General features: G+C 42.6%; 1 protein-coding gene across 2 annotated transcripts in view; it reads left to right on the top strand.

Annotated features, from left to right (window-relative positions):
* Positions 1-15,559, top strand: part of ddrgk1 (DDRGK domain containing 1) — a 99,407-nt gene extending 83,848 nt beyond the window's left edge. The window contains exons 5-9 of one of the 2 annotated variants that reach the window (XM_085975507.1): positions 1,485-1,607; positions 3,437-3,475; positions 11,651-11,707; positions 13,571-13,619; positions 13,888-15,559. In XM_085975507.1, the coding sequence (XP_085831633.1) occupies positions 1,485-1,607; positions 3,437-3,475; positions 11,651-11,707; positions 13,571-13,619; positions 13,888-14,060 (441 nt within the window). In that variant the 3' untranslated portion in view covers positions 14,061-15,559. Of the gene's footprint in view, positions 1-1,484; positions 1,608-3,436; positions 3,476-4,517; positions 4,647-11,650; positions 11,714-13,570; positions 13,620-13,887 lie in introns of those variants that run through there. The other variant, XM_085975508.1, reaches the window with a different exon arrangement.
* The last annotated feature ends 10,670 nt before the right edge of the window (positions 15,560-26,229 follow it).

Raw genomic sequence — 26,229 nt, forward strand, 5'->3', positions numbered from 1 at the left:
AATAAGAGATGCTTGTTTCTGTAGTATCTCAAGCGGATGTTTTCTTTTCTACTCGCATTTGGGACGCGGGTGTCGCTGGCAAGGCCGACATTTATTGCCCATCCCTAGTTGCCCTGAGAAGCTGGTGGGTGGGCCTCCTTGAACCGCTGCTAGCGGATTTGATGCGACTGAGTGGCTTGCTAGGCCACTTCCGAAGCCATTTGGTGTGGGACTGGCGTCGCAAATAGGCCAGACCGGGTAAGGATAGCAGGTTCCCTTCCCTAAAGGACGTTAGTAAACTAGTTAGGCTTTTACGACAATCTGACAGATTCCTGGTCTTTTACTGAAACCAGCTTTATATCAGCAGATTTTTAAAAAATGAATTCAAATTCTTAAAACTGCAGTGGTGGGATTTGAACTTGTGTTCTCTGGATTACTAGTCCAGTAACATAACTACTAGATTATCTAAGTGTATCTTGGAGCTAAAAGGAGCTTTCTTTTATGAAATACATCTGGGCACAGCTTGGTTGCTATAACTTATTTGTGTGATTCAGTTTTTATCATTGTTAAATCCGGCATCTTATTATGCTGCATTTTTCCTTGATATTACTATGATTTTTTTTTCAAAATAGGTTCTGGGCTGCTCTCTGCACTCTTTTTTTTAATATTTGCTTTTACTTCTACAAGTGATTTAAAAAAAAAAAAAGTATTTCTTTTTGGTCCCATTTGAAAAGTGTAAATAATTGTTTTTCAAGGTCCCTTTTCCTCCTGCAATGTTTGAAACGAGTGATTAAAAAGTTCAGTTTAATGGAAATGCTCCCTTCCTTCTTCCCCCACCATCCCAGTGAAAATAAACTCGCTGCCATACTCCACTAATGGGAGAATTTACTATTCCAACAAAGAATTGCGACCGCATAGAATTCAAATAGGCATGGGTAATTGGAACAGAAGTTACGATAATGAGCAGTACATCTTCATATTCTTCCAGAGACACTTGATTCAGAAAGCGCCGTGTATTTGCCTCTTGTTTTCTTCCTTCTAGCTAATATGCGATTTTATTTTTGTTCAGTGTAGGGCCATTTTGTAGACATGCATATACAGTACCTCAGTTGCTGTTAATGCAGCTTGAAGCATTCGGGCCCTAGAATGTTCTGCCTTCAAAAAAAAAAATGTTTGGCATCTTGACATCTAAGCTGCACTGTTGGGGGTGAAAAGGGACTTCCCAATACTAATTAGGAAACACAGTTATGCAAATTGTAGAGGTTGCTTCCTATATAAGTGTGGCATATCTTCATAAACACATAACTGAATATAATGCACCTGCACAGTACATGGGTTACACTTTGTCAGCTGCACATATGTACTTCACGTCGTGCACAAACAATGGGTGACGATCAGAATGTTTTTGTTCTATTTAGTTGAATTTCATTTTAGAATTCAAGTTTATTGTAAAACATGCAATGCCTGCTTGAAAACCATTTTCTTTTTTGTTGCATTGACAAAAGGAAGAAGAATTGAGAAAAGCATGGGAAGAAAAGCAACGGCGAGAGCACGAAGAATACCTGAAGTTGAAAGAATCATTTATTGTTGAAGAGGAAGGAATCGAGGTAGAACCAGCAGAAGAGGAGGTAATTGTTTACGTAAAACCATTCAGAGGTTTACTGGACATTGCACAGCGAGCATCAGCTCCTGGCGATAGTTCAAGCTTGCTGGCGGTGCGGTAGAATTTTAAAAGAGAAGCTTATTTGATTTTTTTTTTTTTAAGGTGGATGTTTTTATTTGCCTGGTTAGGAGTGCAGCCTCACTGAAATTCTAGCAATGTTAGGTAGAAAAATGTTCAAACATTAAAATAAATTTATTTCTGCTTTATAGGAATTATGAGAATTTCTTCTAAATTTAGTGGAAAAGTTGGTGCAAATGCAAAACATGGATTTCAGTCCTTTAGTTTGGTGTTTTATTTAAGTAGAGACTTTGAATAACATTTATGAAAATTATTAATAGCGACAGCATTTGTGGTTGGATATTTCTGATGTAGATGTTTCTTTCTATACCTTTCCTGCCACGTGTTATAGGTATGGAATTCGTAGTTTATTTATTATTCTAGCAGCAAGAGTACTACTTACTAGCATTTAGTGGTGCTCGATGTTGCTCTTAATGCAACAGTTGTGAATTGCACTATTTTTTTTGTAGGTGTTTTATACATGGTTTGTATATTGATTTATAACTTTAGCCCTGTCCTGATAGTCAAACTGAGAAACACAATATAATTGAGATGCTGTCTCTACTGTCGGGACTGACTAAAGGAAACTAAGTAGCAATATTCGATAAAATATCCAAAGTGCAGTCGTGCAGACTATTCTTTCCGGCACAGACACAAATGGGCTGACTGGCCTCCTTCTGTACCGTAAATTTCTATGATGCTTAACATACTGGGTTTGATGGGAATTAATAGCACCTCTTGCCTTAATTATTCACAATTTACTTTAATTATAACATCAAATATGAATGTTACTGGAACAAATTTAAAAGGAAGGTACAAGAGATCAATAATGCACTTTATTTGCATTTTATTAAATGTTTGATCAGTGGAATACAATTTTATATGAAAGGTGGTGTGATAAAGTGGAGTACGTAGATCTAGTGGATTAATAACATATCCTGCATTCATAGTGCAGGCATTGCAACTTTCCAATCAAGGTAATGGTTATATTTTCTGTTACATCGGCTTGTCTGATTAATCTTCTGAAAAATTGCAAGAGGGACTTTGTGAAATTTTTCCACAGGAAGGCTTTGGGGGCAAGAGTTGCTTTAAATGTTTTAAAGTGTAGCGTATTCATGCAAGTTTTAAACAAATTGGAGGGGTCTGAGACAATAGGCAGTTAAGATGCTCATGAGCTAGCTTTGATGTTGTTTCCCCACCGACTGTAACTGTGCAACTTGTTCTCCTGTCTAAGCAAGTAATTTTGGTCGTCATTGACAAACTGAATTATTAAAACGTCATTTCAATCAACAACCTTTCTTTTGCTCTGTGAATCTTGTGTGCTTTCATGTCTAAGCTGAAAGTAGCAACAAGTTATCTAATGCGGCTGATGAGTTCCCCATTACAAAGCTACTTTTGGTTCTTGTGTTATGCTAAGTTCTTTCTCACTTCAGTATAAAAGACCTTATATAATATTGCACTGAAGTTATCATCCTCCTTTAATTTCCTTGCTAAAGGTTTCCTGACAAAAGGCACTATTCTCCAATCCCAGTGAGAAACTTGACGAAAGAGAAAGTGAAACGTCTAACTTTGTTAAAACAGAACTTGTGATTTTTCAGAATTGCTACAATACCGTAGTGAAGAAGTTAAGAAACAGTGACTAGCATTGTTATACAAAATTGTAATGTATAGTGAAGCTGTTCTTTTATTAATTTTTTCAATCTTTGCCTATTTCATTGTTTTTGTTCTTTTTCACAGTCCCAGAACCTTCTGCAGGAGTTCACCAACTACATCAAGGTAATGGTTATATTTTATGTTACGTCGGTTTGTCTGATTAATCTTCTGAAAAATTGCAAGGGGGACTTTGTGAAGGCAGACAAATGTTCAACTTGTGTAAAATTCTTATTTAGTGTTGTCATGTTTTGGCTTTTTTTGGAGGGGGGGGGCAATTTTTCCACAGGAAGGCTTTGGGGGCAAGAGTTGCTTTAAATGTTTTAAAGTGTAGCGTATTCATGCAAGTTTTAAACAAATTGGAGGGGTCTGAGACAATAGGCAGTTAAGATGCTCATGAGCTAACTTTGATGTTTCCCCACAGACTGTAACTGTACAACTTGTTCTCCTGTCTAAGCAATTCAATAACCTCACACCAATTGCACTAGAAAGCCTTTTATAAGTCAAGAGACTGGGACACAGGCAGGCAGTTAAGTTTTTGGAACAAAAAGCAGTGAGGCCCCAAAAAAGGGCTGGGAGAAGGACACAGTGCAAAGGGAGTTAGGAATTGGTTTGTTAAGTCGAGCAAAAACAACGGGCAGCACGGTGGCATAGTGGTTAGCACTGTTGCCTCACAGCGCCAGGGACCCGGGTTTGAATCCGGCCTCGGGCGACTGTCTGTGTGGAGTTTGCACATTCTCCCCGTGTTTGCGTGGGTTTCCTCCGGGTGCTCCGGTTTCCTCCCACAGTCCAAAGATGTGCGGGTTAGGTTGATTGGCTATGATAAATTGACCCTTAGTGTTAGGGGGATTAAATACGTGGGGTTACGGGGATAGGGTGGGATATGTGTTGGTGTAGGGGTTACGGGGATCGGGTGGGATATGTGCCGGTGCAGGCTCGATGGGCCGAAATGGCCTCTATCTGCACTGTGAGGTTTCTGTGATTTCTGTGAACCCACTGATGTAGGGAAGTGTAACATATGCATTATTTTTGTATTATTACACAAAAGCAAGTTATTCCAATTGAAGTAACAGTTACTCTGGTTGATCACTTGCTGTGAAATTGAGCAGCTTAACAATACATATTAAACCTCGCCTCACCATGTTTTTTTTTTGGTTTGCCTCAAAAGAGATTGAAGTACACATGTGAAAAACACGAATATCCAGCCCAGGTCACGAGGGGATGCTATTGTTCCATCCACGGGTTATGCTATCGTATAAGTAGATATAGGGTGCTATGAATCTACTCCATTTAAAAAGTAAGATGCTCAATTTACTTAGTTGTGAGTAAAGCCGCTGTACCTGAGAAAGTATCTCCAGCAGACCAGAATTGGTAACAACTTCTATTTCATGTATCAGCCAGATAAATGTTCAACAATTTAATATCACTGAATTAGTAGCTAAATCCACTTGAAAATCCCCCTAATCATTGATGAAATAAATTCGGTCATGACAATTTCTCTGGTAGCGAGGTTATAACACATCACCTCGTAGAAAAGGACAACACGCCAATCAGCATCTGACAGAGAAAGATCAGTTAATGTTTCAGATCACACACAAAATATTAGCCTTTCATTCTCTTTCAGATGTTCGTTGACTTGCTTTGCATTTCTGGCAGTTTTTGTTTTGATTTCAGATTTCCATAATTTGTGGGGGTAATTTTAACCTAACCCTCCCAGAGGGAAACTGACTTGATCGGATCGGTTGCCTGTTTTACCCTCCGCACGATTTTACTTTCCATTGACTTCAGTAGAACGATAAACATCAGCCGTTCCGATGCCGTCAGTTTTCCACTGGGTGGGTTAGGCTAAAGACGGACTCCTTGGGCTGGATTTTCATTCAGGAGTCGGGTTGGAGGCGGGACTACAACTTTCGGGGCTGTAGTCCCGCCTCCATCGAGATGCGGCCATTCCACGTGATTTTAACTTGATTGACCTTGTTGAGCCCGCCCAGCGGGTTCAGCAGGCCAATTAAGGGCCACCCGGCAACAGGTGACGTCACAGATTGACATTTCATCTGTCAAGTGGTTTTGACAGATGAAATATCAGTGTTTCACAGCTGTTTGAAGCTGTCAAACACCGACAGTCATACTTCTAACATGACTCCTTCTCTACAGACTCAGTTAGAAATCTCTCCTGCACAGAAAGCTGCAGGCTGTCACTTTTGACAGTTCGCAGCCATTCTGCTTTCTGTGCCGGTGAGATGAAGGACTCCCCGAACCTAAAGGAAGGAAGGCTGAAAAGGTAAGAAAAGATAATTTACACTTCTTTAATCACTTTAGACACACCAAACACACTTACCTTTGCACTCATGCACACATCACTCACCTGAAAACCGACATCTCGACCCCTTCAACCCGACGGCCCGACTCCTCCAACAGTTTGGAGACGTCGGGAATTCCACAGTTCAAGCTTAAAAATAGGGATTAGGCTAAAAACTGCCTGTTAACTACCTGTTAACAGGCAGTTAATTGGCACTAATCCCTTCCCGCCTCGGGTAGGCGGGTCCCAGTGCGGGGCAGGTACCTGCCTCCTTTGAAACTGGTTTGAGGGCAGGTTGGGGTCGCGACCCCCGATTTCGGGATTTTAACCCCCCGCACGCCTCCAATCCCGACTCCATGGCACAATGAAAATTGAGCCCCTTGTGTGTTTCATACCAGAAGAGAGTTGCACATGTTTTGCTTTCTATAAAGGTTACAACAACAATAGCCACTCACACTTATAGCTCCATTTAATGCACAAAACATCCCTAGCTGCTTCATAGAGGAGGGGGAATGGACAATGAGCAGGAGTTAGTGAGAAAATGGGACGGTGACTTAAAGAGTTGGTTGAAGAAATGGGTCTGGAGATTTTTGAAGGTGGGGATAGATGAAGTGAGATGGATTAAATCATAAATCCTCTTTTGGATGAGCTGTATTTACTTCTAATTTGAAAGGGTTTTGCTTCTTAGTTTTGTTTTTTTAAGTTAGCTGTTTTCAGTTCATTGTCGGGAGGGGAAATAGAAACCCGCACTTCCACCATATTTCAGATCTAATATTTGCTTACTACTGTGTTACTGTTACTCTACATTTAAGAATATGTTGTTACATTATTTCTTCTTACAGGAAAAAAAACAATTTTCCAGAATGCAATTTTGTAGAATAATTGCCTGATTGAAGTTTAGTGTTAAGTTATCCACATAGAGTGTGTGTGTGTGTGAGTGTGTGAGTGAGAGAGTGAGAGTGTGTGAGTGAGAGTGTGTGAGTGAGAGTGTGTGAGTGAGAGTGTGTGAGTGAGAGTGTGTGTGTGTGTGTGTGTGTGTGTGTGTGAGAGTGTGTGTGTGTGTGTGTGTGTGTGAGAGAGAGAGTGTGTGTGTGAGAGAGTGTGTGTGTGTGAGAGAGTGTGTGTGTGTGAGAGTGTGTGTGTGTGTGTGTGTGTGTGTGTGTGTGTGTGTGTCCAAATAATTAAACACTTTACTTTTCAAAAATCATACTTGTTTCTAAAAGCAACGTGCTTGTAATTTTAATGTAGTTTATGTCAGTTGTTAAAAACAAATGTACTTGTCCTGAAGCCAGACGTTAATCAGCACCTCCCCCGCTGGGCCCTCCAGCAATGTAATATGATTTAAATGTTCTGACTATTCAAAAACACCCTATCTTTCAGGGAAGTAGTTGAACACCTCCACTTTCTTAGTGATTTATGCAGCTGGTGAGTAGGCAAGAGATAAACTGCAAGACAAGAGTGAAAGATGATGATGTGACTAATTAGGCATAAATGTTATTTTCGCTATCTTACTTGGATGTATGGAAGTGGTTTATGAATCAGTCTGTAGGCAGTGGTGGATGCTAATGCATTTGGCATTATGGTACTTTGACATTCTAAGCACTCAAAATAAATACCCTGTGTTCACCTCCAGATGTTTATTTAGTACTTGTTACGGCTCCAATTTGGTATATAAACAGCCCATCAGAGACTTGGAAAACTTGTCTCCAGTGACTGGTGAGCTGCAGTGAATGGGTAACTCTAGGACTTGAGCCTCTAGTTGAGAAGCAGAAACTTTGCTTAAGGCAGACACCCATCTGACTTTGACCCGGACATTCTGGTTTTGGTGGTGGCCACCCAGTAATTTTGATTATTGAAAATTGGATAGTAAAAGACTGCATTAAAATAAAATGAGTGCGCAGATCCATTTCAGATTCGCAGATGTGTGAGAGTACCAGTTTTATGCGTGCACACAATGTTTTTTGACATTGTTCCTCCCCATCTTCATTTTGGGCTTGGTTAATAAGTCCTATAAATGGTGCTATTATCTTTTATGATCGAACAAATTATTATTCTTTACCCTGAGGTTTCTTTACGCAGATCACGAATAAGCTGTATTCATTACTGTTGTAACAATGGGTAGCAAGACATAAATTTGTGTATGCAAAATGCTTGCACGTTTAAAATGTCTAAAATGGTTAAAAAGAGCCAGATGTATGAATAATATTAGTACATAGATCACTGTGAAGTAGGTAGGAGTGTATCTTCAAAGAGACAATTGCATGTAGGTAGGAAGGCGTTCTATATCTACAGTACAGTACTTGGTAAGAAATGATGGAATTGCAGTTTCTTATGAAAGTGAGGATAGACCATTGTGGTCGATGACTTAATGTTGGATCCATTAGTCATTTTCTCCAGAGCATTACAGTATGGTGCACTGGTGAAAACCTCATTACTTGCATTGTTGCTTGTCACAGTGTATGAAGTTCTTGTCTACTCAACACAGTAATGATTACTGTCATTTATTTGTTAGAGAATATTTAAAATCACATTGTGTGTTGGCCTTTTTGAAAACCTCATTAGAGCTAAAGGCTACAGATAGTGTGCAAAACTGATGCAGAAAACCAAGACAGCTGTAGGCAAAATGAAGTGCAATGTCATTTGCTCTGTACAAGAATATATAGGCCGGAATTTTCCAGGGTGGTAGCAGGCGTGATTGGTGGCGGGTTGGGTGGGAAAGTTGTTATTTTTGACAGCGGGTTGGGAACCCGCTGTCATCCGGCCCCCACGCGCCTTTCCCCTAGGTGCGTCTGTCATCGGGAGCCTTCCCGAGTGGCAGTGGCGGGCAACCCAATTGAGATGATTAACAGCTAATTGTCAGACCCTTAACAGGCTTTTTAAACTTACTATTTAAATTTAACTGCGTGGCCACCTGAGGCAGGAGTTCCGTGGCCATTGCTCCAGCTGATTACTTGACAGCATCAAATGTACAGTAAAAGCTCCCACCTGACAGATGATCACTTTCCTCAGGCAGAAGCTGTTGCTCAGTCCATTTCCAACACAGATTCTGCAGGATGCAAGTCTTTCCAGCAAAGTCTCCATCCAGTGTCACCTCATTAGAAGAACCTCTCGCCATTGCCAGAATGCTCTGTCATCTGTACTTCACCTGCCATCTATTCCTTCAACATAGGTGCCATTTATACTGTCTCACCTTGGTCCTCAGAATCGGACCACGATGAGCCCCAACACCAGCAGCACCAGGCACACCAGCAGCACCAACAACAACCTTCTCTGATGCTGCACAGAGGACAGAGGGCATCTGCACCCAAGCACATTGCTGCCTGGGAGGCCAGGGGTGGCCTCATCATGGCCAGATTTAGTTAACTTTACGCTGTACACCCATATGGCTGCCACATGATGCGCCAGGTTGGCACCAACCCATACCAACACCATAAAGCATCCCTACAAAGACCAAGCCATTCCTTTCACACTCATCACCATTGTGGGGGGCGGGTACTGTTATGTCTCACCATTCACTGCAACTCACTAGGCCACTTCCAAAGATGCACACAAATCTGTCCAAGAAAGTGTTGAAAATAAAGATTTTTATGTTTGACACCACAGTAACAGAAACTTTACATAAACATTGGATAAAACACCCAAGTGGTTACCATTGTGTGTTGTTAATTGGTATGATTGCACTAGGATGAGGGTGAGTGCGAGGGGTGGCTAGTGAGATGGGGAAGTGATAATGTAGATAGAGAGGGATGGGTGGAGGTGCAAGGTAAGTTGGTGTGAGTAAGGATGTGCAGGAGTAGGATAGGGAAGGCAGAGTGATGGGGATGTGATGAGAGGCACAGCAGGATGAAGTTGAGTGTGGCTTTGTACTAACGTTTCCTGATCTACTGAGATCATTGAAACGTTTGTGGCCCTGCACCCAGGTCCTCCTGAACACATTCCTGCTTCTGTCCTCCTCTGCAATCTGCAACCAGGCTGTTTTGGTCTCCTGGGGAGGTCTCTTCTGCCCATGGGGAGGGAAGAGAACATCCCTGCGTGCTCTGACTCTCTCCATAAGCATATGATGCCAGAAACGGAAAGTTCTCTCTTCCTCAATACTAACATCCCTCACTTTAATGAGCACATATTTTAAAAAAAATCTTTGTCATGCTTGCTGATAATCCTGCAATAATTTTTCCAAATCTGTTTTAATTGACTGTTATATGTAATTTTCACATTATTTAGATGCAGTTTGAAGCATTAATAAGCTTCACCAAACAAAGAGTGATTATCAAATAATAATCAAGTTTGTAGTGACATTATTTGATTCCAAATGTCGATGAGTGATGGACTGTGACAAATATTGTAATCCAGCAAACATACTGCAGTGTTTTTAAACTACATACTGGAGCAGTTTGTGGTCATGAAGCCATCCTATTTTTTTCATATACTTCCTGGCTATGGATAAAGGCTTGTTATAAAATTAAGTTAAGGGTCTATCCCAAATGAACATTGCTTTATGTGTAGTTATGGCCTGACATAAATTCACTTAAACCTTCTTGGACATACTTAGTCATTTCTGAGTGAATGGAAATAGGACTGTGAGGTAGCTGTGAATATATTTTTTAATTGTATGCAGAATTAATGTTTTACAATATTGAAAAGGCAGCCTCTCTCTCTTTTTCTTTCTCTCTCGCTCGCTCTCTCTCACACATTAATCAGGTCATCCGAAGGTGGCATTGTCATGCTTTTATCTCGTCCCCACATCTCCAGAGAAGAACAGAAGATAGATTTTGGCAGCTCCCGGCTATGAGAACTGAATTCCATGGGCTGGTTGCACACTTTATTTCTCAGTCCATAGTAGTCAGTTCTCCAGCTTGGCTGCACCGTCCTTCAGCATTTCTTCGGCCTTATTTGAGTTGAGCGAATCTCCACATCTGAGCATGTCTTCTACCTATTTTTTTTTTAAAGTTTTCAATTTCTCTTGGGGTAATCTTTCCTGTTAAAGATGACTAGTGTTTATCTCTGTGGAATAACAACAGAAAATGCTGGAAAAACTCAGCAGGTCAGGCAACATCCGTGGAGAGAAATTTGAGTTGACGTTTCGGGTCGAACCCTTCTTCAAAACTGGAAAGAAAATCTGCGATCTGCGATCGGCCCCTATTACATTTTTCTTGTAATTTTTCCACTCCTTTCCCCTCCCCCCCCCCCCCCCCCTTTTCCCTTTGTTTCTCTCTCACACCTGGCAGCTATCTCTTGCCCTGCCAGTACACTTCACACCTAATCTCAGCCTATTACCATCTCGTCTAGCTTCGAACACCTTTTATTGTCTCTTTCTCTGCTTTTGTTTCTTTTACTTCTTTTGTCAGATCACAGATTTTCTTTCCAGTTTTGAAGAAGGGTTCGACCCAAAACGTCAACTCAAATTTCTCTCCACAGATGTTGCCTGACCTGCTGAGTTTTTCCAGCATTTTCTGTTGTTATTTCGGATTTCCAACATCTGCAGTATTTTGCTATCGTTTATCTCTGTGGAATGTGGGTATAGTCAGCATTGCAGATCAGCCTTACAAACCTGACAGCAGAATCAAAATGAAGTAATGATACCAGATGCTGCTTTTTCAAACTGTTGGATAACACTTCGACATGTAACTTCCAAAGAATTTATTTTGCCTTCACAAATTAGTCCATGAGCAAAAAGAAGGGGGGATGGATAATAACACCTTTTCTACCTTGAAAATTATCAATAATTCTAAACTTGAGTTCCAAATTTTACTTTGACAGCCAGTGGTTATTCAATTTTAGCCAGCATGGAACTTTAGCACCAAGTATCGGTTGGTAAATTGGCAGCAGCTGAGAGCTTTGATCAGCATTAGCAACTTGGGACTAACATTTGTAAAGTTACAATTTTGAGTAAACGCTGTCGTATTGTTTTCAGTGATTTTCAGTACACGTGTGTTTTTAATCTGATTATTGTAAACGCTGCTGAGAGCCCTGCATGACCACTATTTTATCTTTTTTTTTTCTAGAGTACAAAGGTTGTTCTTTTGGAAGATCTTGCCTCTCATTTTGGCTTGAGGACACAGGTAAGCTGGATCAAAAAAGAGCCCTTTTCTTCCTGTGATGAAGAAAAAGGAAATTACTTGCACTTATTTGGAGCTTCATTATGCCCTCAATATCCCCAAATTTGAACTGCAAACACTGTTATTAATGTAGGCAAACGTGGCAAGCAATTTTGCCCCAAGCAAGCTCCCATGAACAGGAAATGAATGTATGGTAACTTTAAGAAAGATGCATCTGTATTTAATCTTAATCATCTTGTTAGAATTTGGTGTGTGCATAGAGCAATGTTCTGAAGGTTTACTTCAATAAATGGTCTTATTATTGTTCTTGAATTTGCTCATCCAGTAAATACAGATGTAATTTTATTCTATAATCCCCAAGGTATTACTGTGAAGGGCGGAGAGCGTTCTTCAGTATTTCAGTTCTGATTTATCCAGTAGACGTGCCGTTTCAGTTTCACTGTTACAAAACCTTACCGACTTCCCCTGACGGACCAGCGGAAATCTGCACTGCTTGGTGAAGTACTTATTAATAGAGATCAGGAAAATTCCATATTCAGTCCTTGATCTGTGCCGAGTCAACTGACTGCAGTTGGCAGCAAAAGGTGGGGGAGAAGGGGTTGTCCCTGGGCTTGGGATGGGACGGGGAGTTGGGACGGGGAGTTGAAACAGCTAGGTTTCCTGTTCCTGATCACGACCGAGTGGTCCCTGCTGGAAATTGACTTCTCTGTAGATGATGGCTAAGTACAGGATTGGGCTTGGCGGAAATGCCTTGAATATATAGTTATTCACAATATATATTAATTATCTAGATGAGGGAACTAGATGTAATATCTCCAAGTTTGCAGACGACACAAAGCTGGGTGGGCGTGTGTGCTGTGAGGAGGATGCAGAGAAACTCCAGTATGATTTGGATAGGTTGGGCGATTGGGCAGATGCAGTATAATGTGGATAAATGCGAGTTTATCCACTTTGGTGGCAAAAACAGGAAGGCAGATTATTATCTGAACGGCAATAGATTGGGAGAAGGGGAAGTGCAACGAGACCTGGGTGTCCTTGTGCACCAGTCGCTGAAGGTAAGCATGCAGGTGCAGCAGGCGGTTAAGAAGGCAAATGGTATGCTGGCCTTCATAGCGAGAGGATTCGAGTACAGGAGCAAGGATGTCTTGCTGCAGTTGTACAGGGCCTTGGTGAGACCACACCTTGAATAGTGTGTGCAGTTTTGGTCACCTTATCTGAGGAAGGTTGTTCTTGCCATGGAGGGAGTGCAGCGAAGATTCACCAGACTGATGCCTGGGATGGCAGGAATGACATATGAAGAGAGATTGGGTCGATTAGGCTTATATTCGCTAGAGTTTAGAAGAATGAGAGGGGATCTCATTGAAACTTATAAAATTCTAACAGGACTAGACAGACTAGATGCAGGAAGGATGTTCCCGATGGCGGGGGAGTCCAGAACCAGGGGTCACAGACTAAGGATAAGGGGTAAGCCATTTAGGACAGAGATGAGGAGGAATTTCTTCACCCAGAGAGTGGTGAAACTGTGGAATTCTCTACCACAGAAGACAGTTGAGGCCAATTCATTAAATATATTCAAGAAGGGGTTAGATATATTTCTTGAGGCTAAAGGGATCAAGGGGTATGGGAAGAAAGCAGGGACCGGGTATTGAATTTGGATGATCAGCCATGATCACATTAAATGGCGGAGCAGGCTCGAGGGGCCGAATGGCCTACTCCTGCTCCTATCTTCTATGTTTCTATATTTTGCTGGCTCCTGCACAAAACAGTCTTAATTCTAGCATGTGCTGAATTGTCAGGTTATTTTAGAATGTGGTTCAATATTTTGATTCTTTATCTTCAGATTAATAATTTTAAATTTCTTTTAAGGACGCTATTAACAGACTCCAAGATTTGATTGCTGAAGGAACTCTGACAGGTATGCAACTGGTGCAATTAAATAAATGACTTATCAATGAGTTCTTTAAATTGCGCTCTGAATTATGCAAATGGCTAAAGCAGGACTGTTTTAGTGGTGACGGTGCAATTAGCAACAGGAAAATTAAAACAATGCTCGCTGGTGTTGACTTTATTTTCTCTATGTAAGTAAATAACTGGCAGTATAGAGCATTGAAAAACCTGTTTCGTTTGCTGTGAAGTAACCCATGAATAATGTTCATAATTTACGGAAGTTAATTTTCTTCCAGGTGTCCTAGACGATCGTGGAAAATTCATCTACATCACTGAAGAAGAACTTGCAGCAGTGGCTCAGTTCATCAGGCAGCAAGGGCGAGTTTCGATCGTGGAACTGGCACAAGCCAGCAACTCTCTAATCAACCTTAAGCCGGACTCGAGGGCTATTCCTGAAACCGTGGCCTAATAGTCACTCACTTATTTAAATAAAAATAGTGTTGCAAACTACATATTTTTGATTGTCAGTTACACACTCATTTTGTGTTGCAGATGTTTTTGCTGTTGTAATCTATCTATAATTAAGTGTATAATTGTATAAATCTATAATTAAGATCTATAATCTATAATTTGTTGCCTTCTTTATTTGTAAGGCAGTGGATTTTTATTTCTTCCTCTCCAGGTTCTGTCTGAGAATAGACCTTCACCTATTCTCTATTCTGTTCTAGTGTAGTGAGCTGAAGGATTCTCCATACCTTCTATTGCTTTTGCTGACTGGTGGCATGGCTCAGTATTTTGTCTATCCATCCGATTTGGTTTCATTGGGTGAAACACTGCACCAAATAACCCTGCTGAGAACCGCCAATTCATTACGTGCATTGCTAAATGAGCTTGAGTAACAACTTCTGCTGGGAATTGAACCCAGATACATGGTTATAAATAGTACACCTCATCTGTACAGTAACTGCTAACCGGGCAGTGCGGGCAGTTTAAAATTAGTGTTGCAAGATTAATAGAACTCAGAAAACTGTAATTGTGGAAAGAAAACAGTTTGTCACAAACACCATGACGAAATCTTGAATTCTATATTAGGCTTGACTGAAACATCTAGGAATGGAAGGCTGCTTGTAAAATTCTTGATTAACTATAGTGCTGCCACAATTCTGTGAATTTGTGTCTATTCCTATGTGTGATATTGTCATGTACTTTTTTACGGGAGTTACATGGAAGTTATTTGCTTGTATAATTCAACACGAGGGTATAACAGAGAGGCTTTGTGCCAGAACTGTGTGACATGCAGGTTAAAGATCTGAAGTCACTATACAGAAAATGATGGCTGTTTACCTGTGGGGTACAGGAAACTCTCGATTTACCGGCACCTAAATAACCGGAAATCTCAGTTAACCGGCAAAAATCAGGAGTAGGTTCAGGTAAGTTTTACTTCATATTAGTGGCCGTTCCTGGATCTGTGGCTGTGTAACCGGGGTTCCTGCACTTGTTGCTAAGCAACAGGGACGCTTGGCCTGTGGCGGGGTTCCTGCACCTGTTGCTAAGCAACAGGGAAGCCTGGATTTGTTGCTGTGTACGGAGCTCTCGTACCTTTTACTATACCTCTCTGTAATCCGGACTTTTTGATAAACCGGCACCACGCCGGTCCCATCGGTGCCGGATAAAAGAAGAGTTTCCTGTATATATTTTTGAGTAGATATGTTAACCAGTTTTTATAAGAAGAGTGCTGTTAGTAAATCGTAATCTATTCAGCATTGTCACATTACTGAGGGAGCCCTGTTTATACTTATGTATTTTATTTTGCACCAAATATCAGCTGGTATGAAAGCAGGTACATTATGCAGAGTTCTAAGGGAAGTTGGTCCTGTTTGTGACTTTTCATTTTGAATGGTTTTCAAGACAGATTTTGAAATGTTGGCTGTCGGTATTTAAGAAATAAAACTCAAATTGTTGAATTACCGTTTTTGTTCCAGGCTTTTTTTAATTTGATATTTTTTAAATTGCTTCCAATCTACAGAACATTTTCTTGACATTTCAGCCCTTTTAGGAATAAGTCTTAAAATGGTGATTAATTGTACTTTTTCCCAGAAATGACTAGTTAAATTTACTGATCTTGCAGTTACTTATATAGAGGAAACGGGTACAGTATTTGCCTCTAATGGATGGCTGTGGAGGCCAAGTCACTGAATATATTTAAGAAGGAGATAGATAGATTTCTAGACACAAAAGGCATCCAGGGATATGGGGAGAGAGCGGGAATATGGTATTGAGATAGAAGATCAGCCATGATCATATTGAATGGTGGAGCAGGCTCGAATGGCCTACTCCTGCTCCTATTTTTCTATGATGTTACAATATTATATTTCAGAATATTTGAGAGCAAGTATATTTGTGATCTGGAAAACGTCCTCTTTGATAAATAAACAGAAAATGCAAATACGCAGCAGGTCAGTCAGCATCTGAAAGAGAAAAATAGGTCACCCATTTGGACAAGACTATTCATCAGTCCAAGGTCTAACCTATTCCAATGAGTAGACTTACATTTACAGGATCATGAAATTATTTCCAAAAGTGTTACAAATTGTAAGAGTTCGCTTCACTTTTTTCACAAGGTAATTTTTTATGCCTCCCTAAAAACCCAATGATCGAGAAACACAGGCATAGAAATTTGTTGATGCCACACCCGTTTTACAGTCAGATGTGCACCGCCCGCCATATTGGTAAAGGCTAAAGTATAGGCGTCCAGCGACCGCGCCTAAAACAGGCCTTGGACCCCTTATTTGCATATCCATAGGGTCTAGCTCCTGTTTCAGGAGCCCTTCCTAAAATGGGGATGCTCTGAACGCAGCCGTGTAAAATTGGGGAACGCGTCTACTGGTTTAACCAGAGCGTGTTTGGGGCGGCAGTGCTCCCACTAATCTTTTTTTGGATGTGCGGTCCCTTCAAATGACCGCACATGCGTGTTTTTTTTCCATTGTAAAGCCGTTGAGTGTCTGTGCATGACCTCCAGATCGCTGCGCAGCTTTATGGGAACATTGGGGGCGGGCGAGTAACCTGCACTTGAGACGCGGGTCAGTAATTATAATATGTTAATGAGGCTGGGTGTCTCAGATTTTAGCAGCTATGTGGATTTAATGGCTGTGGGCCAGGTTTCCCAGGGCTCCAGAAACCTGGCAGCTACAGGGAGGCGAGAAGTACCAAATCCAGCAGGTAAGTGCTGTTCCAGCACTGATTGTGGGCCAGGATGAGCAGAGTGCATAGGGCTCGAGCTCCAAAAACTTACCTGCCACGAACCAACCCGCTCCCCACCCACAATCTGATGTGTCTCGCCCCCACGCAATCAGCCGAACCACTCCCCTGCGATTCTCTGCCTCATTACCCCCCCCCCGCGATTCTCTGCCTCATTTACCGCCCCCCCGCGATTCTCTGCCTCATTACCCCCCCCCCCGTGATTCTCTGCCTCGTCCCCCCCCGCGATTCTCTGCCTCGTCCCCCCCCCCGCGATTCTCTGCCTCATCCCCCCCCCGCGATTCTCTGCCTCGTTTCCCCCCCCCCCGCGATTCTCTGCCTCGTCCCCCCCCCCCGCGATTCTCTGCCTCGTTTCCCCCCCCCGCGATTCTCTGCCTCGTCCCCCCCCCGCGATTCTCTGCCTCGTCCCCCCCCGCGATTCTCTGCCTCAACCCCCCCGCGATTCTCTGCCTCGTTAACCCCCCCACGATTCTCTGCCTCGTTAACCCCCCCCCCCCGCGATCCTCTGCCTCGTCCCCCCCCACCCCCGCGATCCACTGTCCCTCCTCCCACCCCTGCGATCCTATGTCCCTCCCCCCCCCGCTCGGCTGACCCCCTTCACGATCAGAACTGCAGCCCCTTCACGATCCAAACTTCAGCCTCCTTGCGATCTCGCCCTCCCTGGTCCCTGGCTGCTGCCTCTGACCACAGACCTTCTCGCGAGCCGGCCCGCCAGCCTCTCAATCATTCTGTCAAAGATGCAGTTTCTGATTTGAAAGACACCTTTCCACATATACTGGACAAAGAACTCCTACACCTTTTACTTCAAAGACTACTAAAAGAACTAGAACTAAATTAAGGACTGAAGACTGTTGGGTCGAGAGCATCAATATCCTTAATTTCCAAAGAAACCCCATCAATGCTATTGGCCAGTCTAAGTGAAGTGTTAGTAGAGTAATACAATAGCAAAATACTGCGGATGCTGGAAATCCGAAATAACAAAACGCTGGAAAAACTCAGCAGGCCAGGCAACATCCGTGGAGAGAGAAACAGAGTTAACGTTTCAGGTCGAAACTCTTTAGAGCTGAGAAAAAAGCAGGAAATGAAACCGATTAAAAGGCAAGTTTGGGGGCTGGGAAATGGGGGAGGGGATGAAAGAACAAAAGGGAAGTTCTGAGAGGTGAGGAGACCATAAGAGATAAGCAAGGTGAGATGAGATGGTAACAGGACAGGTAAAGAGACAAAGGATGGCTCTAGATGAAGTGTGAAATGCGCTGGCAGAATGAAAGACAGCTGCCATGTGGGAGAGAAAAAAAAAGGAAAAGGCACAAACCAAAAGTGGATAAAAAATACCTAAAAATATAATAGGGGCCGAGGTTATGATCTGAAATTGTTGAACTCGATATTGAGTCCGGAAGGCTGTAAAGTGCCTAATTGGAAGATCAGGTGCTGTTCCTCGAGCTTACGCTGAGCTTCCGTGGAACAATGCAAGAGGCCACGGATGGTGAGATCTGAGTGGGAATGCAGCGGTGAATTAAAATGACAGGTGACCGGAAGCTCGGGGTCACCCTTACAGACTGAATGGAGGTGTTCCGCAAAGCAGTCACCCATTCTGCGTTTGGTCTCCCCAATGTAGAGGAGACCACATCGTGAGCAGCGAATACAGTATACTAGATTGCAAGAAGTACAAGTAAATCGCTGTTTCATCTGGAAGGGGTGTTTGGGGCCCTGGACAGTGGGAAGGGGGGATGAATAAGGGCAGGTGTTGCATCTCCTGCGCTTGCACAGGAAGGTGCTGGGTGAAGGGGAAGCTGGGGGTGATAGAGGAGTGGACTGGGGGTCTCGGAGGGAGCGGTCCCTATGGAATGCTGAAAGAGGAGAGGAAGATGCGTTTGGTGGTGGGATCACGTTGGAGGTGGCGGAAATGGCGGAGGATGATCTGTTGAATGTGGAGGTTAGTGGGGTGAAAGGTGAGGACAAGGGGAACCCTATCATGGTTCCGGGAGGGAGGGCAGGGGTGAGGGCAGAAGTGCGGGAAATAGAACGGACATGGTCGAAGGCCGTATCAACCACGGTAGAGGGGAATCCTCGGTTGAGGAAAAAGGAAGACATGTCAGAAGCACTGGTATGGAAGGTGGCATCGTCGGAGCAGATGCGGCGGAGACGGAGAAACTGGGAGAATGGAATAGAGTCCTTTTAGAGTTAGTAGAGTAAGCTCTTCCGGTGTCAATCACCTCACAGCCCTGATAACCTCCAGATCAGTAAAGCACTGGAGCTGGATGTACCAGGTAACTTGTTCTTCCTGGGCTTCTCAGGCCTTTGCTAACCAAAGGATCACACGTAGGTGCAAGGCAGAACAAATTTATTTCCTCCCTCCACGATGGGGTCATCTCCAGCCCTGTGGTCTTGGTGGCTTGTCTTCTATCCCTGGTAAGGAATGTTTTGTTTGTATAAGCCTTTAGCCCTTTCCTTTCATAGCGTTCAGTCTGACTACTGACTACATCTTTAGGACACATTTAAGGCAATTTTTAGGGCATTTCTCCAACAATTGGCAACCTCACTCAAAGAGGCCATAGGGTAACCCATGAAAGAAATAGAAAAATTCACACTGGTGGGGTAAGGCTTTTGGAGTGTCAGCCTCGGTTTAGTGGGAGCACTCTTCTGAGCCAGAAGATCATGGGTTCAAGCCTAACTCCAGGACTTGAGTGCATAATGTAGGCTGACACTTCAGCGCCGTACTGTGGGAGTACTGTATTGTCAGGGATGCTGCCTTTCAGATGAGATGTAAACTACTTTGAGATGAGCTGAGGAATTGAAAGTTGCTGTATAAAAGCAAGTTCTTTTCAAGCAGAGGGGTTGAAGCACATTTTTAAGATAGAGCAGAGAAAGATTTGTAACATAATATTCAGATGCTTTACAATGGAAAAACAGGAGACAGTGTGAGAAATAAAATCACAGCGATGCCCCAGAACCACTCTGCACATCAATGGCCTGTAATTTGCGGCCAGCGGCGAAGCAAAGGTGCTCGCTGCTGGCCCTGAAGAAAGTTGCCCACAGAGATCTCATCTCTGTGGCGAGAAGTTTGCCTATTTCAACATGTAATTGATTGCATTGCTCAGTAATGGGAATTCTTATGGCAATGATGCAGTGACGTCAACAAGCTGCTAAGCAGCCAATCACATGGCAGAATTCTCACAGACAGGAAACCAGATGAGAAGACGCTTTTATCCGGCGAGCGAAGAAAAGATTGGGACTCTCACATGGGAATAAGATCGCAGCTGAAATATCATGAACAAACTTCTAAAAAAAAAAGTTAAGTTTTTTAAAAGCTAATTTTTTTTCATAATGGAGAAATTTGAGAATTCACAAATCTAAAAATTAGTTTTTCAGGGCCAGAATGTTTGTTTAACAGTCCATATGCTGTTAAAACCCCAGTTACACCTAATCCAATAAGGCTTAACATTTAATGGCGTATTTAACAGTGATATTACTGTGGAAAAGCCCACGTTTTCGGTAGTTTCACTGAATACCGGCTGTGGGGGTGGGAGAGGGCCACAGCGCAGCCAGTGTTGGAGCAGTAAATGACTGACGGCGACTTCAGGATTTCAATACGCATGCACTAAGAAGAAAGAAAGACTTGCATTTATATAGCGCCTCTCACGACCACCGGATGTCTCAAAGCGCTTTACAGCCAATGAAGTACTTTTTTGGAGTGTAGTCACTGTTGTAATGTGGGAAACGCAGCAGCCAGTTGCGCACAGTAAGCTCCCACAAACGGCAATGTGATAATTAACAAATAATCTGTTTTTGTTATGTTGATTGAGGGATAAATATTGGCCAGGACGCCAGGGATAACTCCCCAGCTCCCATGGGATCTTTTACGTCCACCTGAGAGAGCAGACAGGGCCTCAGTTTAACATCTCAGATGTCACCTCCGACAATGCAGCACTCCCTCGAGTGTCAGCCTAGATTTTTGTGCTCAAGTTCCTGGAGTGGGACTTGAACCCACAACCTTCTGACTCAGAGGCGAGTGTGCTACCCACTGAGCCACAGCTGACACCTGAATCCCAAAGTTGTGGTCAACTTCAAAGGGGTAATGATGGTGAACATTGGTAGAACTACCAATGTTCGCCATCATCACCCACCGCAAATTCCGGGCCAATATAATTCATATTTAATGCTTACATATATCTTTTATAATTTGGATTTTAGTTACTCAGTGTTATTTTATACACAACATATGTGATGAGGTATTAAATATTCCACTTGTAGCACCAGTTGTAATTACAAAGTTTTTTTTACTTATTGCTGTTATCAGGTTAGCACACTCAAGATAAGAAGTAGGAGCAGGAGTAGGTCATTTGGCCCCTCGAGCCTGCTCCGCCATTCAACTAGATCATGGATGACCTTCTACCTCAACTCCACCTTCCCGCACTATTCCCATATCCCTTAATTCCCTTAGTTCCCAAAAATGTATCGACCTCTGTCTTGAATATACTCAACGACTGAGCATCCACAGCTCCCTGGGGTAGAAAATTCCAAAGATTCACAACCCTGTGATTGAAGAAATTTCTCCTCATTTCAATCCTAAATGGCCGACCCTTTTTCTGAGACTATGGCCCTGTGTTCTAAGTTCCCCAGCCAGGGGAAACATTTTCCCAGCATTAACCCTGTCAAGTCCCTTAGGAATTTTATATGTTTCAATTAGATCACCTCTCATTCTTTTAAACTCTGGGGAATATAGGCCTAGGCTACTCAATCTCTCCTCATAGGGCAATCCCCTCATCCCAGGAACCAGTCTAGTGAATCTTTGTTGCACTCCCTCTAAGGCAAGTATGTCTTTCCTTAGGTAAGGAGACCAGAAATGTACACAATACTCCAGATATGGTCTCACCAGGGCCCTATATAATTGTAGTAAGACATCTTTACTCTTATACACTAATCCCTTTGTATCAAAAGCTAACATACTATTTGCTTTCTTAACTTTCTGTGATTCATGTACAAGGACACCCAGGTCCCTCTGAGTGCAAACATTCCCCAGTCTCTCACCATTCAAAAAATATTCTGCTTTTTTGTTTTTCCTACTAAAGTGGATAACTTCACACTTCCCCACATTGTATTCCATTTGCCATGTTCTTGCCCACTCAGTCAACCTGTCTATATCTCTCTGCAGCCTCTTTGCATCCTCCTCACAGCTTACTTTCCCACCTAACTTTGTATTATCAGCAAACGTGGATATGTTACACTCAGTCCCTTCATCTAAGTCATTAATATAGATTGTGAATAGCTGAGGCCCAAGCACTGATCCTTGCGGTACCCCGCTAGTTACAGCCTGCCAACCCGAAAAAGTCCTGTTTATTCCTACTCTCTGTTTTCTGCCCATTAACCAATCCTCAATCCATGCTAATATATTACCCCCAATCCCATGAGTCCTAATTTTGTGTAATAACCTCTTGTGGGGCACCTTATCGAATGCTTTTTGAAAATCCAAATACACTACATCCACTGGTTCCCCGTTATCCATCCTACTAGTTACATCTTCAAAAAACTCTTTTAACAGATTTGTCAAACACGATTTCCCTTTCATAAAACTATGTTGATTCTGCCGAATCATATTATGATTTTCAAAGTGCCCTTGTAAGCGAGGAAAATCTGGATGGTAAAACAGAACTAACAGACTCAGGTGTTAATCCCAGATCAATAGTTTATTACGAGTGCACACGGGAGAACCACCTCAGCCAACCCCAGCTGGAGGCTCCGTTCTCAGAGGAAAAGTGACAATACAGCTTAGTTTATACAGTTTATTAGACACCACCCACTTATTACTAATGGGGTGTATACATGGGAATATTGATACTTCATTGGTTTACATGGTTAATCAATCAACTACTAAGCCTGTCCTCCGAACTCGAGTACCCCCTGAATACGTCATTAAAAAGCTTGTCGGCTTCATATTCATGAGCTATCTCTTACTTTTGTTATCGGGATGGGAAAGTATTTTCCAGCAGAGACATAGCTAGCTGGATACAAAGCCACATTGAATTATGCAGCTGGCTGAATACTTCTTCAAGGCCTTATTTGCTGCTGCTTCTTATTCGTGCCTTTGTACTCTTATCTCTTCCAAGAACAGGCTCTTTCTAAACCGTTACCAAGTTGTAATTACAAGCAACATTTCAGAATGTCAGCTAATTTTTATTTATGTTAGTCTAAAAAGGGTTAATATAGCCAAGTATCCCATGGTGCTTTGCGTTTCGTTTTCCAGCTAACAAGACTAAATGGTACCTTTCAGATAGTTTTATACCGGTCGAATATTGAGGACCCCTTTATATCCCTTAATCCAAATTTTATCCTAACAGCCCTGTTACCACGTCCCTAATAATAGATTCTAGCATTTTGCCTACTACTGACGTCAGGCTAACTGGCCTATAGTTCCTGTTTTTTCCTCTTCCTCCTTTCTTAAATAACGGGGTTATGTTTGCTACCTTCCAATCCTTGGGGACTGTTCTAGAATCTAGGGAATTCTGGAAGATTAATACCAATGCATCCACTATCTCTGCAGCTACCTCTTATTAAAACCCTAGGATGCAGGTTGTCAGGTCCAGGGGATTTGTCGCCACTTAGTCCCATTAATTTATCCAGTACTATGTCTTTACTTATACTAATTTCTTTAAGTTCCTCATTCTCTCTAGACCCTTGGTTCCCCATTATTTCCAGAATGTTTTTTGTGTCTTCTACTGTATTTGTTTAATGTCTTTGCCTTATTGCCCATTATAATTTCTCCTGTCTCTGCCTGTAATGGGCCTACATTTACTGTCACTAATCTCTTCCGCTTTACATACCTATAGAAACGTTTACAATTTGTTTTCATGTCGCTTGCTAATTTACTCTCATATTCTTCTTTCTCTTTCCTTATCAATTTCTTGGTCCTCCTTTTGCTGAATTTTAAAATCCTCCTAATCCTCAGGCTTACTACTCTTTGTGGCAACATTATAAGCCTCTTCCTTTGATCTAATGCTATCTTTAACTTCTCTTGTTAGCCACGGTTGGACCACTTTTCCTGAGGGTTTTTGTGCCTTCAAGGAATGTATATTTGTTGTAAATTATGTATTAATTCTTTAAATGCTAGCCATTGCTTCTCTACCGTCATACCTTTTAATGTAGTTTCCCAATCCACCTTAGCCAACTCGCCCCTCATACCTACGTAGTTTGCTTTGTTTAGATTTAAGACCCTAGTTTCAGACTTAACTAAATCACTTTCAAACTCAATATAAAATTCTATCATATTATAGTCACTCTTCCTTAAAGTCCCCTTTACTACAAGATTATTAATTAACCCTTTCTCATTGTACAATACTAGATCTAAAATAGCCTGTTCCCTCGTTGGTTCCTCAACATACTGATCTAGAAAACTATCTTGTATACATTCCATGAACTCGTCCTTCACACTATTACTGCAAATTTGGTTTGCCCAGTCTATATGTAGATTAAAGTCCCCCATGATTACTGTAGTACCCTTATTATATGCGCCTCTAATTTCCTGATTTATACTCTGCCCTACATTACAACTACTGTTTGGGGGCCTATAAACAACTCCCACCAATGTTTTCTGCCCCTTGCTGTTTCTTAGCTCCACCCAAACTGATTCTACTTCTAGATTTTTGGAGCTAAGATCCTTTCTCTCTACTGTCTTTATCCTGTCCTTTATTATCAGGGCGACCCCTCCTCCTTTTCCATTTTACCTATCGCTTCTAAAAGTTAAGTATCCTGGAATATTTAGTTCCCAACCTTGGTCACTTTGCAACGACGATATAAACGCTACCACACAGCTCCTCATCATTTATTCATTCGATGGCTTACTTGGGAGCATTTTATGCTGACACTGAATGCCAAAACAGCAAGCTCCCACAAACAGCAACGTGATAATGACCAGATAATCAGTTTTAGTGATGTTGATTGTGGGATAAATATTGGCCAGGACACCGGGGATAACTCCCCTGCTCTTCTTCAAAATAGTGCCGTGGGATCTTTTACGTTTACCTGAGAGAGCAGACGGGGGTGCAGGTGCAGCAGGCGGTTAAGATGGCAAATGGTATGCTGGCCTTCGTAGCGAGAGGGTTCGAGTACAGGAACAAGGATGTCTTGCTGCAGTTGTACAGGGCCTTGGTGAGACCACATCTTGAGTATTGTGTGCAGTTTTGGTCGCCTTATCTGAGGAAGGATGTTCTTGCCTTGGAAGGAGTTCAGCGAAGATTCACCAGGCTGATACCTGGGATGGCAGGAATGATGTATGAGGAGAGATTGGGACGATTGGGCTTGTACTCGCTGGAGTTTAGAAGAATGAGAGGGGATCTCATTGAAACTTATAAAATTCTGACAGGACTGGACAGACTAGATGCAGGAAGGATGTTCCAGATCGTCGGGGAATCCAGAACCAGGGGTCATAGTCTAAGGATAAGGGGTAGGCCATTTAGGACAGAAATGAGGGGGAATTTCTTCACCCAGAGAATGGTGAACCTGTGGAATTCTCTACCACAGAAGGCAGTAGAGGCCAATTCATTAAATATATTCAAGAAGGAGTTAGATATATTTCTTAAGGCTAAAGTGATCAAGGGGTAGGGGGAGAAAGCAGGGACAGGGTACTGAATTTGGATGATCAGCTTTGATCGCATTGAATGGCAGAGCAGGCTTGAGAGGCCGAATGGCCTACTCCTGCTCCTATCTTCTATGTTTCTATCGGTTTATCCGAAAGACAGCACCTCCAATAGTGCAGCGGAGTGTCAGCCTAGGTTTCTGTGCTCAAGTCTCTGGAGTGGGACTGTGGACCTGCACGCTTTCTATGACCCAGAGGCGAGGGTGCTCCCCGCTGAGCCACGAGCTGACATTATCCCGTGGTTTCCGGGAAGGAGAGAGAACGTTTCACACTGTGAGAGGCACCGATGCCCTCTGGCTACGATGGCAGGGTCCCAAGACCGGCAAGTGTGCACTCCACAGATCTTCTTCTTCTTAGGCAGTCCCTCGGAACCGAAGATGATTTGCTTCCACATTAAAAATGAGGAGGAATTTCTTCACCCAGAGAGCGGTGAACCTGTGGAATTCTCTACCACAGAAGGCAGTAGAGGCCAGTTCATTAAATATATTCAAGAAGGAGTTGGATATATTTCTTAAGGCTAAAGGGATCAAGGGATATGGGGAGAAAGCAGGGACAGGGTACTGAATTTGGATGATCAGCCATGATTGCATTGAATGGCGGAGCAGGCTCGAGGGGCCGAATGGCCTACTCCTGCTCCTAACTTCTATGTGTTCGCAGGTGACTGATGAGTCCAGTACGGGACCTACAGTCTCTGTCACAGGTGGGGCGCCACAGATACTAAAGAGTTAACAGTCCTTTGTGCGTCATCGCG

Source organism: Somniosus microcephalus, chromosome 2 (genome assembly GCF_052327205.1).
Source record: "Somniosus microcephalus isolate GS21.2 chromosome 2, FLI_Smic_1.0, whole genome shotgun sequence".
NCBI lineage: Eukaryota > Metazoa > Chordata > Chondrichthyes > Squaliformes > Somniosidae > Somniosus > Somniosus microcephalus.